The 15424-nt window shown below is 35.7% G+C and overlaps 1 protein-coding gene across 2 annotated transcripts in view; it reads left to right on the top strand.

The window, feature by feature from the left end:
- MED13 (mediator complex subunit 13) overlaps positions 1 to 15424 on the top strand; it is a 109781-nt gene that overhangs the window by 4743 nt on the left and 89614 nt on the right. For both annotated transcript variants that reach the window (XR_009254651.1, XM_058702529.1), the window contains exon 3: positions 6991 to 7159. Coding sequence is in view for 1 of the 2 variants with exons in the window: in XM_058702529.1 (XP_058558512.1) it covers positions 6991 to 7159 (169 nt within the window). In the remaining variant the exon portion in view is untranslated. The remainder of the gene's footprint in view (positions 1 to 6990; positions 7160 to 15424) is intronic.

The raw sequence follows: 15424 nt of genomic DNA on the forward strand, positions 1-15424 counted from the left end.
TTGTTAGATTTTGCTGAATGCCACTGAATGGTAATTAACTTTAAAAATTTTGTCAAAGTGAAAGCAATTGAAATAGTAAAGCAAAATATATTAGGAGTAGTATGTATAATCGTAATTACCGTTCCAAAGCCTGTTCTGTAGTGTGTATAGTCATTGGTATTTATGTAATGTTTTAGCTTTCTCCCCCAGCCCCCTTGTCATTTACTTTAGAATGTTGTTACTTAAATCAGACATATCTTAAAGAATAATAAGGTCTTTTCAGATGGAGTATATTTGTCTAGCCCTTTTCTTTGCTCCAGGGACACCGTCTGCCTCCCTTTTGGGATAATTAGTCTGCCTCTGTCTGTCTAGCTAACCCCTTTTTCATTTCTTCCCATCTGTGGCACTCTATTCCCTTCTTTTAAGCTCCCCTGAGAAGAGAGCAGCTGGACAGTAGGGGTGGCATCAGCTGCAGGAGGCAATCCTGAGTTCCAAGTGGAGGTGTAGCACTGAGGAAAGGGGAACCGGAAGGACCCAGGTGGTAACTAAAAAGCTGGTTAATTTAGTTTGAGCTTGCTTTTTGCAGGCACAGGCAGTGCCCTTCTGTTTGGTTCAGCACCTATGACATCTTGTTACTGAAATGTTTGTGATTATGGTGATATTTCCCTTCTTGGTGGGGAAAGGAGGGAAAGCATTCTATTTTGCAAAGAGTAAAATTCTGTTTTTCTTATTAACTGAAATATTTAGTTATAAAAGTACAGAATTGCCCTTGCTTAACCCCTTTCTTTCATGTCATCCTTAGTGTATTTTTAAAAATAAACTCAATTTTAAAAGTTTTACATAAAATTTGCAAAGATAGTATAGAAAGTTCCTATATAATTCTCACCTAGCTTTTATTTTGAGTATCTTATGTATTGTTAACATTTTTCACAACTAATGAACTGATAGTGATACAGTGGTGTTAACTAAAGTCTGTACATTATTTGGGTTTCCTTTATTTTTACTTGAAATTCTTTTTCTACCCTCTGCCTCATCCAGAATACTGCATTTAGTTGTCCCGTTTCCTTAGGCTGTTCTAGACTGATATTTTCTCAGACTTTTCTTGTTTTGATAATCTTGATAGTTCTGAAGAGTCTGATCAGGTTCTATAGTGCATTTTAAATTTTGTCTGTAGCCTATGTTTGGGTTCCTTTCTTTTCAAGTGTAGATGAGGTATAGAAATAGAATGTAAACTCACCTTATAGCTAATTGGTAGAAATCTGTCATGTTGCTAATTGGTAAAAATCTGTCACAGCAAACCAAATCTAATTTGATACTTCAAACCCTCAGTTATTTGTTTTGTAGCAGTAGTCAATACTGTTTAGTAATTTGCAAAGACCTAATGATTTTTGGGTTAGGGTTTATGCTAACTAGTATTGGCCTAACTAACATTCCAGGAGGACATTTGTTCAGAATATTCTTTGAATCCCAAAGCCAAAAACTTCTACTTACTACTATTTTTTTTTTTAATTTTGTTTTTAACTTTTTGCTCTTTCCTCTGAGAATGGGTAGTTGAATCAATATCAGTATGTGTTTTTTTTTTTTAATGTTTATTTTTGACAGAGAGAGACAGAGAATGAGTGGGGGAAGGGCAGAGAGAGAGGGAGACACAGAATCAGAAGCAGGCTCCAGGCTGTCAGCACAGAGCCTGATGCGGGTCTCAAAGTCACAGACTGCGAGACCATGACCCGAGCTGAAGTCAGACCTTCAACCGATTGAGCCACCCAGGGGCCCCAATATCAGTATGTTTTGATAGAAGAAGGATTAGGGAACAAAATTCCTCTCTTGATTACAGCCTTAAATTTCTTTTTTTTCTTTTTTTTTTTTTTTTTTTGCTTTAACATTTGTAGCAGACCTCATTTAGTGGTTGTGTGATAGAAATATAAAACTGGTGCTGGGAAAATTTTAGCTTAATTTCTCTGGTCACAAGTCCTATCTATAGTGGGCAGGACTGATTTGTTCTTTTAAGTGTGCTATTAGTTTGCATCAAAGCAAGATTGTTTTATTACCATTAGTGTGTCCTTGAAGGAGAAGAATTTTTTCTGGGTATTTTTGTTTTATGCCTTCACTTTTTTGGAATTTTATTGCTGTCATTATTGACTTTTAGTCTTTACCTTAAATAAGAATAAAAACAAAACCTCTCCTGAAGGTTTACATCTTTTAAAAAAAAATTCTAGTAAGCTAGAATGTGATGAGACTTTGAGAAAACTTGATACCTTGAGAACTAAAAAAACAAAGTCAGGGCTAAAAATACTTGTTATTTTTTTTGGCTCCTGTGGTGTATATATGGAATTTTAGCTACGTGTCCAAATACTTTTCATTATACAAGAATTTCATCATAATACTGTCAAACTAAATGGGCCATTCGTTAGTCTTAGAATTTTAGATTCTTTTATTGAAGGATATTAATTATAATGGAATTTAACCTTGAGTAGCAGCTTTAACAGGATTAACAAGTAGATAAACAGCAGTGAAGTATAGGAATCTAGTGCAGCCAAACTAAAAACTTTTGTTCTCTAGCTACCCTGAAGAGAGTTAATTCATTTTTGTCTTCTTCCATAATTTACTTGTGACCCAACTTTTTTATTCACTTGTCTTTTAGGACAATTTTGTTTGTCCTGTTTCTTCTGTGTACTGTCCATTTTGAGCAAGAAACTATATTTTTTTAAACCTTCGTATCAAAGATAATCATCAACATATATTAGGGTATTTAAACCAGAGCTTTTCAGGTTTTTGCCATAGATCAATGATGCTGTCAGCTTAAGGCTCTCAGTAATATTTGTTGAATGACTGTGAATGGGCAATTATAGTATTCAAGACAAATGCTGAATTAGACATTTAAACATTTCTTTTTGGGGCGCCTGGTTGGCTCAGTCGGTTGAGCGTCCGATTTTGGCTCTGGTCATGATCTCGCGGTCTGTGAGTTTGAGCCCCGCGCCGGGCTCTGTGCTGACAGCTCAGAGCCTGGAGCCTGCTTTGGATTCTGTATCTACCTCTCTCTCTGCCCCTCCCTCGCTCATGCTCGCTCTCTCTCTCTCTCTCTGTCAAAAATAAACATTAAAAAAAATAATAAAAATAACATTTCTCTTTACTCTTTCAGGATATTTTTTTTTCAGGTAGTATTTTCTACCATCATTTTGACCCATTCATTATTCATTAGTGTATGTTGTGTTTTAATAGTTTGTCAAAATTATTTAGGAAAAGATTCCTTTTTTACTGGTCTGTTGTTGAAATGTTTAAAGATGTCAGTTTTGAGAAAAATGTTGAACATTAGGTATTAGGTGTGTCAGCTCATTTGTTCTTTTCATTTTTTCCCCCACTCAGAATTATTATTTTTAAAGATTTTATTTTTAAGTAATGTCTATATCCAATGAGGGGCTTGAATTCACAACCCCCAGATCAAGAGTCCTATGTCTACCGACTGAGCCAGGCACCCCACCACTCAGAATTATTTTAATGACCTATCAGATAGTTTATCATCATCGCTGTAGTCTTGTATCCTCAGGAAAAAAATATTTTATGGTTATCAAATTTAGCATGTGAACTTTTGTATTGTTTTTTTCAAATAGATTGTAAAAATTTTTCAAGTAATGATGATGAAGAATTCTAATGCTAAGAGTTCTGATGGAAAAGTACTATAAACAAAATTGAACCTGTTTTCTCTGGGGATACAGATACAAGAGGAGAAAAAACATTTAAGTGCATTAAGCAGACTTTTTCCGTTAGGCTATGGTTGATTAAATTCAAAAGAACTAGGTAAAGATTTGCCATGTGTTCCCCTCTACCTCCTTTCTCTATTGTAGTACTTGTGTTGCAATTCAAAGACTTGTTTTAATTAGTGTAAGAGGTGCTTATCATTGTCTTGGGTGGGTTGGTTGTACCATTTCACTTTTCATATCTGAATACAACATGTAGAGAAGTATTTTTGCTATGGTTATTATAACATCAGGATATTAGAAGCTTTGCTCAGTAGTCTCTTAATTTTAAGTGGTTCCCCCACGCCCCCCCCCAAAAAAAAAACACCAAAAAAAATCTTTAGGCTTTTCACTGAGTGTTAGTTATTAGGATTTATTTCCTCAGCAGTGAAAAATGAAATTATGTTACTTTAGTGTAATAGTTGCTTAGTTACTTGGTGTATAGGTGAGGATGTACTTAAGATGTTTGTTGGCTTAGAAAACCCTAACAGGTCGTGGTTTTATGCCTAAATCCCATTTACTGTTAATGAAAATTGTGGGAGTTTGAGGGTATGATGTAAAATGAGGATAAGTTCATTTGAGTTTCTCGAGATAAAAGCATTAAGTTCACCTGAGTTTCCCTAGATAAAACTTAAAGCAATGAGAGAGAAATGCTTGAAAATTAATGCTGATTAATTTCCTAAACTATATTTAGTATTCTTAAATCATTTAAATTCAGGTGTAACTGAATTTTATGTAAAAAAAAAAAAAATGTATGTAGGGGTGCCTGGGTGGCTCAGTCAGTTGAGTGTCCAACTCTTGATTTCAGCTGAGGTCATAATCCCAGTGTCCTGGGATTAAGCCCTGCATCAGGCTCTGCATTGAGTGTGGAGCCTGCTTAGGTTGGTCTCTCTTTCCCGCTGTCCCTCTCTCCTGCTCTGTGTCTCTAAAAAAAGAAGAAAAATGTATATAAATTATTGTATTGTAGGCTTTTACTATTCCAAACACTTTTTTATTTACTTTTTGGGAAGAAGGCAAATTCATTCTCAAGTTTTAAGTGAATAATTTTCCGATATTTGAAGTTTATAGTAACTGTACAACTTTAATATGTAATGGTAATTCTGTGTCTTAGGTTTTTGTAGCTTTTGAACTTAGAACTAGTTAAAAAGGTTTTGGTAAAGATTTCTTGTATAGAACAGATGTTATAACCATTGTGCTTCTCGGAAGGTAAGGATTTTTGAGGTAAATGGCAATAAAAATACACTAAATAGATTACAAAGAAGTTAAGAACTGGAAGATATTCCTAGGATAACTTTCTTGGAATTAAAAACATGCATATTTTAAGTAATTATAAATCATAATTTGAGGTAAAACTTTTAATGTGACTTTAATTTTGAAATGATAGAATCTGATTAGCCTGAAAGCACATTAAGATTTTTTTCTCTCAGCGACTCACAAATATACTTGTGATCTAGACCCTTAAATAATTAAATTGAAGTCCATGTGTGCCACTTCTCTTTTCTCCTAGCTTACTGTTTTCTTTAATAAAGCGAAACTCATGAAGTTTTGGCTTTAAATGGATACATATATATAGATAGATAGATCGATTTATATAGATCTATCTATATATGGTTGTCTATAATATAATAGAATGTGAAAGCCTTTTATCTTTAATATTAATGCTTAATATTAATGATTTAAAATTATTCCAGTTCTCAAGTATTGTCATTTTCTATAGCTTACCTGATTTTTTTTAAAGCTTACCTTTTTGGAAAAATAATTAATTGACTTGAAAGACTTGACTAATTTAAAACACTTTAAAAACACTTTAAAGAACATTAACTTTGTAGTGGCACAAATTTCTAGTGCAGTTAAAGTCCACTGTCATTATATGCTTTTTAGTTAATGTTCATTCTCCCATTTGTTGTGTAGGTTATGAATGTAAACCATGTGTCCCTCTAAACACATGCTTCTGCTTTTATTCAAAAGGATCATAGTTTATTATTTTTCTATGAGTGTAGTGTAGACATTTTTAGTGTTGAATTAAGAAAGGTTTTATGTATTTTTTTACTTACATTGAAAGATTCACATGTATATTGTTTGTAAAGACATAGGCTATGAAATAATACTAAATTATATTTGAAACAAAATAAGTTAAAAAGCTCAAGTACAGTTTGTAGCAGTATTCTTTTGATGCTTTGTTAAAGGTATGAAAGGATAGGGGCGCCTGGGTGGCGCAGTCGGTTAAGCGTCCGACTTCAGCCAGGTCACGATCTCGCGGTCCGTGAGTTCGAGCCCCGCGTCGGGCTCTGGGCTGATGGCTCGGAGCCTGGAGCCTGTTTCCGATTCTGTGTCTCCCTCTCTCTCTGCCCCTCCCCCGTTCATGCTCTGTCTCTGTCTGTCCCAAAAATAAATAAAAAACATTAAAAAAAAATTAAAAAAAAAAAAAAAAAAGGTATGAAAGGATAGAGTAATACATTTTTGTTAAACTACATCTGGACTTCTCTCGAAATAACTATGTTAATATTTTTTTGATAAGTTAACTTGGAGTGGTTAATAGGTGAGCTGGCGAAATTGCTGCTTACTAATGAACAGTGAGGGTAGTTACAACTATATCATAAGTGCTATTTAAAATTTTGGTTTTTATATTTTAAAATTTCTTCCCCCAGTAGAGGATCCTATACTGAATAGTAATCATGGGAATCATTTGTTTGAAATGAGACCTAAGGTGGCTAATAATACGTTGCTTGTTAGGCTGTGTGCCAAAAGCTTCCTTTTTATTCATCACTTATTTTTATAGTTGAGTCGTGGATTAGAATGCTGATGGACATAAAATGTTTTGGGTTAATTATTAACTAGCTAATTTTTTTGGCAAGCTGAATGAATACAGGAATTAGGACAAGGTAACTAACAAGTAAGCCAGCTTAGAAATTGGCACTTCAGGTATAGAGTGTCTTTAATAAATCCAAGCTTATACAAATGGTCTTTTCATGGATACAGAAATCAAATCAGTATGTTTGCATTACATCATTGCTTTTTTATGCAGTGGGAAAATAATTTTCAGGTACTTTAGTAGAATATATGGCACTTACGCGTTTTATTCCATATGGAGTAACTTTGAAACCTGATATCTTAATGTGTAGAGATATATTGAAGTGATGGTAGCTCAATATTCTGAGGTGCAGTAGGTTTAATGTACTAAGTGGTAGTGGGGTTTACGAATTGAGAGTTTAAATTGTAACACTTTTTGCTTGGCTCTGAGTAGATATAGTTTTTGTTTCTTTCATTTCTCTTATAGAAGAGGAAGATGGAGTGTGGGAGAATGGACTTTCCTATGAATGTCGTACTCTGCTTTTTAAAGCAGTTCACAATCTGTTGGAACGGTGTTTAATGAACCGGAACTTTGTACGCATTGGCAAGTGGTTTGTAAAGCCTTATGAAAAAGATGAAAAACCTATAAATAAAAGGTAAGCTATCTTACTTAAACTCCTACTTAACATTTCTTAGGTTTGTTAATTTTTATAGCTTTACAGAAAATGTGGAGTAAAACAAGCTATCTTACAGACAGATGAATGAGGTTAATTTTGGCAAAGTGCTGTAAGTATGTGATTTTCTTTAACCACTTCACCCTTTCTTTTACACATTTTAAGAATTTTCTTGAAGTGAGAATAGGCTGTGGTTTCAGTATAGTGGCCTAAATTTTTATTCGGGATGATAGAAAAAAGGTAGGATGAAAGCAGAGGCTTAAGCAATGAACAGTGCTTATTTTAGTACTATACTAGTGCAAATATATTCACAGTACTCTGTTAAGTAATATTAATACTTGTAAAAGATAGTGATCTGTAATTGTAGTGATCTGTAGTTATGTTTTGGATTGAGTTAGCTCTTTTCATTCCCAAACTTCCTATTTTGCTTTAAAGTAATTTAAATTTGTGCTTTTCTATATAAGACCTGTTTAGTCTTAGAGTATTTGTAATTTTCTTGAACTTTGAATTAAGCAAATTTATGACACTAATTTGTAGAGTAGGTAGAGGCACAGAAGACTTTTAAGATACCATCTTTTCCTGTGCAGTTAAAAGCTTTAGGTTGCTACAGTTCTCTGTGATTTAAATGGTTTGAGACACAGCCTGTTAGAAGATTTGGTCCCAAGCAGTTGTTAAATTAGTGAGGCTTCAAGAGAGATAAAACAGTGGTAGGATGGAATGTGGGAGAAGGGAAAAGGAAATATTTTAGTTTTCCCTGAAAGATGTGAGGATATGAAGTAAACATTTGGTTATATTGTATCATTGCTGAGAGGCCATCTTTTCTGTCTTACGTGCACATCTTTTTTTAATGTTCTTTTAAACTTCTCTTTTTAGTTTTATTAGAATGGATGAGTAGATAAACCTGGACAAATCAAGGCTCTTTTATTTTTTCCCTCTTTGAAAATGAACATAAACCTTTATTATCAACAAGAAAATTAATTGTACAGGTTGGGAATGAATTCAGTTGCAAAAGACAGAAGACTTAACCACTTGCCTTTTGTAGAAATTGATTTTTCTCAATTGCAAGGAATCTGGGGGTATATAGTTCAATACTAGTGCATTGGTTCAGTAATGTCTTCAAGGACTCAGGTTTCCTGGACTTTTCTTCCATGTCGTCTTTAGTCTTTGGCTTTCATCCACATGGTCCCAGTGGGTGTTGTTGCTTTGGATTTCACTCACAGTGAATTCAGGCAGGAAGAGGAAGGGAAGAATTTAGACGGGGTGACCCTTGAATCAGAAAATAGGTTCCTTCTTAGAGACTTTAGCTGACTTATCACTGTCTATCCTGAGAGAAACAAATATTTTTATGTGGAAGCATTGCTACTCTGAACAAAATAAGGTTTCTGATTAGAAGAAGAAAGAGAGAATAGACATTAGGTAGGCAGTTAGAAGAAGGGGAAATACAGGTTGGTAATTAGCAATGTTCACCAAATACATAATACAGTTTTAAGAAGTCAAGCAGATTACTAAGATCTAAAATGATGAAAAGCTGTGATCCTGAGCCCCAACTCCTAGATGTGCTCCTTATACGCATTCCCTTTTAATCCTTTTAACTTTCTTTTAATTTACCTATTATAAATTTTAAAGCAAGTAACATGCTTACTCTTGAGTTTTCAGTTATTCAGGATTAATCTATTGACTTTGTATTGATGGTTTAGTTACTTTATATTCTTCCTCCATCCCAACCACTTGGACATTGATATACTTGTATGCGTTCTTTTCCCTTTGTTTCTTTCTTATCTTGCCAATAAGATTATAAGAGTTCATAAAAAATATTTACTATGATTATATAAATACTATTTATAGCCAAGCCATATAGTATATTAGGATTATATTCCATTTACTCTGTATCTTTTTGTTTTCCTCTGTGTTCATGATTATTTCTTTTTTCACTTAATTATCTATGTCAGGGATTGGTAAACTACTCCACAGGGTAAATATAGCCTGCCACCTGTTTTTGTAAGTAAAATTTGATTTTAACATAGCCATGTTCACTCATTTATGGATTATTTTATGCCTGCCTGCACGCTACAGCACAGCCGAATAGAGATAGATGACCCACAAAGCCTAAAATATTTAGCCTAAAATATTTATCCTCTAGCTCTTTTCAGTTAGTTTTCTGACCTTTGATCTATGTACTGATTGGTGATTCACTCCCAGACTATTTACCAGAAGCACAAATCTTCCCTCCCTTCTTTTAAGTAGTTTGTGTAATCTATTAGTTTCTTTTTTCTTTCTCTCTCTTTTTAATTTATTTTTGAGAGAATAGAGAGTGTGTGAGAGTGCACTCAGGAGAGACAGACAGAAAAAGGAAGAGAGGATCCCAAGCACCATCAGTGCAGAGCCTGGCACAGGGCTTAAACTCCCAGACTCTGAGATCATGACCTGAAGCGGAAACCAAAAATCAGGACACTTAAACAACTTGTGCCACTCAGGTGGCCCTCTGTGTGTTTTTGTTTGTTTGTTTTGTTTTTTAAGATTTATTTTTAGAGAGCATGAGCCAGGGAGAAGGGGGGGGGGGGAGGAGAGAGACAGAGAGAGAGAGAGAGAGAGAGAGAGAGAGAGAGAATTTTAAGCAGATTCCACACAGTGCGGAGCCTGACACAGGGCTCAGTCCATGACCCTGGGATCATGACCTGAGCCAAAATCCAAGAATTGGACACTCAACCAACTGAGCCACCCAGGCTCCCTTCTCTTGTTACTTAATATCTTTATTTGTGGGGCACCTGGGTGGCTCAGTTGGTTAAGCATCCAGCTCTAGATTTCAGCTAAGGCTATAATCTCACAGTTCATGGGTTTGGGCCCCACATTGGGCTCTGTGCTGACAGCATGGAGCCTGCTAGGGATTCTCTCTCTCCCTCTCTTTCTTTCTTTTTTTTAAAAAAAATTTTTTTTAACGTTTATTTATTTTTGAGACAGAGAGAGACAGAACATGAACGGGGGAGAGTCAGAGAGAGAGGGAGACACAGAATCTGAAACAGGCCCCGGGCTCTGAGCTGTCAGTACAGAGCCCGACGCGGGGCTCGAACTCACAGACTGTGAGATCATGACCCGAGCTGAAGTCGGACGCTCAACCGACTGAGCCACCCAGGCGCCACTCTCCCTCTCTTTCTGCCCCCTCCCCCATGTGCCTTCACGTTCTTTCTTTCTCTCTCTCTTTCTCTCTCCTAGGATAAATATTTTTAAAAAATACATGTTTGAGCCCTTCATTTTTCAGTTCTAATTTGGACTGGTTGTTCTATAGGCTCGTTTCACAGCATTCATCATGGGAATTCCCTTTCCCTTATTTCCTAGATCTCATGTTTGCTTTTTTTGGTCTTAACTATTTTGGTAGTGCCTATCCACCAGTAGTTTCCTAAGAAGGGAGTACATGAGAAGTAATATTTTGGGATCCTGAATATCTAAATTACCTCCTTTTCTACTCTTGAGACTTCTGGGCACTAAAATACTGATTGGAAATTCTGTTTGTATGTGAGTAGCTATGAAATTGCAGGCTTTAGTAGGGTGACTTGTCGGGGACCTGTTCATTTTATTGGGTGCCTGCTGCCTGTCTATCTGTATGTGTCCCTCCCCACCCCCATTACTTTAAGCTAATTGCTTTCCCGGAGGAGTCCTTTAGTATCCTAACTAAAGAGTATAAGCTTGGCTGCCGATGTTTAGGGAGTCTACTGGGGAAAGGGGGCTGTAGTTGTACATTTATATTGGGGAAATACTATACTTGTATGGTATTTAGATTTTCACTTAATTTCTCTTTTAAATACATCATTTCAGCTGTATCTAGTATCTTTAAGTGCAGAGTCGCTCTGTTTCATCCAATTCATAGGGAACTTGTAAGTTTTCCACTGATCTGGAAAGATGTAAAGATCCTGTCTACAGGATGGAGAAGTAAGTCTAGGAGTCTGACTTATCATTTGAACTTTCATTCTTTCTCTTTTTAGTTACACCATGCATCCACCTTCAAAGATCTACCAGTGTCTTCAACTTTTGTACCTCTCTGGGATTCAGGATTCTGTGGGTTTAATTCATTTTTTACCTTGGTATCTTCCCGTTAGCCCTTATTTACTAAGTTAGTTACTATTTTTGCTTTTGCTTGCTAGCTCCCCAAATTTTGTGATCATGTTTTGTCTGTTGCCTTTACTTCCACCATTCTCTTTGTGCTTCTCCTGCCTTTTACTATCTATTTTTGCTTCACAAAGAAGTAGAAGTAAATGAATGTGTTCGATGAGCCATGTTAGATACTGGAAGTATCTTTATTTCTCTTCATGCAAGAAGTTCTCTTAATGGGCTATTATTAATAGAAGATACAACTTTTCATATTGGAGATTTCCATGAATCTAGTAGATTCTACTTGTTATTTAATTCTGTAATTGAGCACTAGTGTTTTTCTGTGGGCTGACCCATTTATTTATTTATTTTTAAGTTTATTTATTTTTGAGAGAAAGCATGAGTGGCGGAGGGGCAGCGTGGGGGACCAGAGGATCCAAAGTGGGCTCTGTGCTGACAGCAGTGAGCATGACGCCGGGCTTGACCCCATGAACCATGAGATCATGACCTGAGCTGAAGTCTGACACTCAACTGACTGAGCCACCCAGGTGCCCCAGGAGGCTGACCCATTTAGAAGGGGGACTAAATTCAAATTGTGTTTTATTAGTGGGGTGGTATCAGAAATAGTATATGCTCTTTTGAATTACTCTTGAAGGATAGTTGTGGTACAAAACTGATTTTATCCAGGAAGAATAAATGCTGTTCCTCAAATCTTTTTTCATAGGAGCTTACCTGACATCTCCCCTCCCTTTAGAAAAGCAAGTAGAGGGGCGCCTGGGTGGCGCAGTCGGTTAAGCGTCCGACTTCAGCCAGGTCACGATCTCGCGGTCCGTGAGTTCGAGCCCCGCGTCAGGCTCTGGGCCGATGGCTCGGAGCCTGGAGCCTGTTTCCGATTCTGTGTCTCCCTCTCTCTCTGCCCCTCCCCCGTTCATGCTCTGTCTCTCTCTGTCCCAAAAATAAATAAAAAATGTTGAAAAAAAAAAATTAAAAAAAAAAAAAAAAAAAAAAAAAAAGAAAAGCAAGTAGAGGGGTACCTGGGTGTCTCAGTTGGTTGAATATCTGACTTTGGCTCAGGTCATGATCTCACGCTTCATGAGTTGAAGCCCCGTGTCAGGCTCCATGCTGCCAGCTTGGAGCCTGTTGCCTGCTTTGTATTCTGTGTCTCCCTTTCTCTCTCTGCCCCTCCCCTACTTGTGCACATGTGCGCGCTCTCTGTCCCTCCCAAAAATAAATAAACATTTAAAAAAAAAAAAAAGGAAAGGAAAAAGCAAGTAGAAAAACCTAGCATATAAGTCTGTCAGTTGCTTTAAATTATGGTTTGGGACTACTAACTTTTCCAGTGAATTCAATGGAATGATAATTGGGAAGGTAGATAAAGATTAGATTATAAATTAGTGCACTTCTAGCCCATTATGAAGCTAACCCATTAAGCATAATATATACTATTTTTGTTCACTGATCAGTTCACTTTTTGTTAAACTTGTATACACTTTCTTAAAAAGAATTAACACAATTGTCAAGGAAGGAAATTGTTACTGTGAAACTGGTTTGATTTGAACAAAGGAGAAAATACTATTACTGACCTCTTCTTCATTCTTCCTCCTTTTATGCCCCTTAAATATAGATTCTCATCTAATAATCTGGACTTCAGTATAGCTAATTGTCTGATTAACTGTAACAGTCTTCAGGGACTCAGGAAATGGAATTAAATCTAGTGGTATAGCTAGGTTAGCTGTAAAGAACCCCTCAACTATATGGGTAATTAACCACAGAAATTTAAGAAGCTATAAGGATAATTAACACAGAAAAATTGAAAAGAATTACTTTTAAATCTGCCATCTTCAGGTATTGTTAAAAGAATGATCAGTGTTTTGTCTCAACAGTTTAGGTATTTTCCTACAGTGTAGGGGGCTCTATCAGATGACAGTCGCTATGTTTGCTAGTAAAAGCACAGATAAATGGATGTAGTAAGTACCAGTGACATACTAGCATTACAGGTGCCCCTAGTAAGAGTTTTAAATGCTTGTAGGAATGTACACAGAGTAGAAAGTTATTAGTAAGGATTTTTTTTTAAGACTGCTAGTCCAGGAGCACCTGAGTGGCTTAGTCGGTTGTGTCTGACTCTTGATTTCTGCTCAGGTCATGATCTCATGATTCATGAGTTCAAGCCCTATAAGTTTGAGCCCTGCCTTGGGATTCATGCTGAGTGTGTGGAGCCTGCTTGGGATTCTCTGCTATTCCTCCACTTGCACATGCGCTCTCTCTCTCTCTCGCTCTCAAAATAAACTTAACAAAAAGACTGCTAGTCCAGTATCTTACAGTATGTATTTACATAGGAGTCTGCTAAATGGCAGTTGAGATCGTATAGAAGAGAAGTTAATAGGGAACACTGAATATATACCTTAATTTTACTATGTTCCCTCAACTACAAATGTAGCCGTATAATTAATTTCTATGCAAAAATATATTTGGTAAATCTGCCTTGAGATTTTTACTGTGTAAGATACCTTTAACTTCAATTTTAAAGGCAGTATAGGAAATATGTATATACACATATATAAGATATATGTATGTGTATAGTTACATGTATATATAAGTAAAATAAATCTTTTCTGGATAGAACATAAAGGAGATGGGATCAAATGTCTGTACTGTATGTTCTAAGCCATTACGGTAAAGTATTAGCAAAGAGAGCCTGGTTCACAGAGATTTTCGTCTTATGGCGTGAAGCAGGCAAAGTTCACAGGATGGAGAGGAGTACATCCCTGAGTATTTGTACAGAGTTAATTGTAACTAGAATATTAGGGCAAAATAAGGAAATATAATCCCTATTTTTTTTCTTTTAAAGAAATTTTAGAACCGTGCTATTCAAGATAGTGGCCACTAGCCACTTTCAAGTGCTCCTGTGACTGGTGGCTATTGTATTGGGTGATGTAGATAATAGAGTATTTCCATCATAACAGAAAGTTCTTTTGGATGGTGTTGTTTATACCAGAGCCTTTACAGTTATAATTAAAATAATACTTCAGGAGCTTTCCTGAATTAGTTGGTCAAGATTTTGTTATTAAGGCGATACATGAAGGAATATACTTTAAATTTCACCCATAAAACTGTTTATCTTTACTACACCTGTGGTTTCTACACAGTGACTTTAATATTTTAATAAATATAAACACAAGATTTAAATTTCATTTGGAGATACATTAGCAGCCATTTTATATAGCTTTAGGATGTCCTTTGGTTGGGTTCCTCAATACCTCTGAAAACTTGAACTTCTAGGTAAGATAAGAGCTATCACTATTATTTTTTCTAAGGATTCCTTTTCTTTCTTCCTGCATTCTAAGGTAATAGTGTCCAATGGAAATTTTGTGAGTTACAAATGTAATTTTAAATCTTCTAGTAGATACATTGAAAAAGGTAAAACAAAAAACCAGGTGAAATCAATTTTAATATATTTAACTCAGTAGATCCAGAATATCATTTTAGCATGTAATTAATTATGCAAAGAATATTGAGCTTTTTACTTTTCTTAAATAAGTTTTTGAAGTTTAATGTATATTCAGTAATTAGAGTACATCTCAGTTTGGACTGGGCACATTTTAAGTGCTCAGTAGTCACGTGTATATATTAGCTGTTGCATTAGCAATATAGTTCCAGGACTTTAAGTCCAGCTGAGCTTGGTATAGTGTTTATTGGTAAAAGATATTTTTTATCTGGTTTTCTGAACCCTCTTGGAATTGTATGTTAAATTTTGAGACTCTCAAAGATAGGGGAAACCTTCACCTATCTCAAAGTACCTACTATTTGCCCAGTTGGACATAGTTGCTGTCTTTTTTTTTTTTTTTCCCTCTCTGCAGCCTGTGTTGGTCTGTCATTAATGTCTCTTCAAGATTATTATGTGTCCTATTTTCTGAAATCTTAAGTGATGATATAATAGTACTTATGACCCATGAAATTTCTCTAATGCTTCAGTCATTAGGATTTACATGGTCAGTTTTCTACATTCTCATGCTTTCCAGAAACATTTATGAGAAAAATTAAGTGCTAAGGAAGACTTCTTCCTTTTTTCCTCTCATTTGAGCTTTTCTTACTATCATTTCTTACATGGTTTTTACCATAGACTCCTATAATCTGTCCTTTTGAACCATTGGCTTTAGATATGAA

Source organism: Neofelis nebulosa, chromosome 16 (assembly GCF_028018385.1).
Source record: "Neofelis nebulosa isolate mNeoNeb1 chromosome 16, mNeoNeb1.pri, whole genome shotgun sequence".
NCBI lineage: Eukaryota > Metazoa > Chordata > Mammalia > Carnivora > Felidae > Neofelis > Neofelis nebulosa.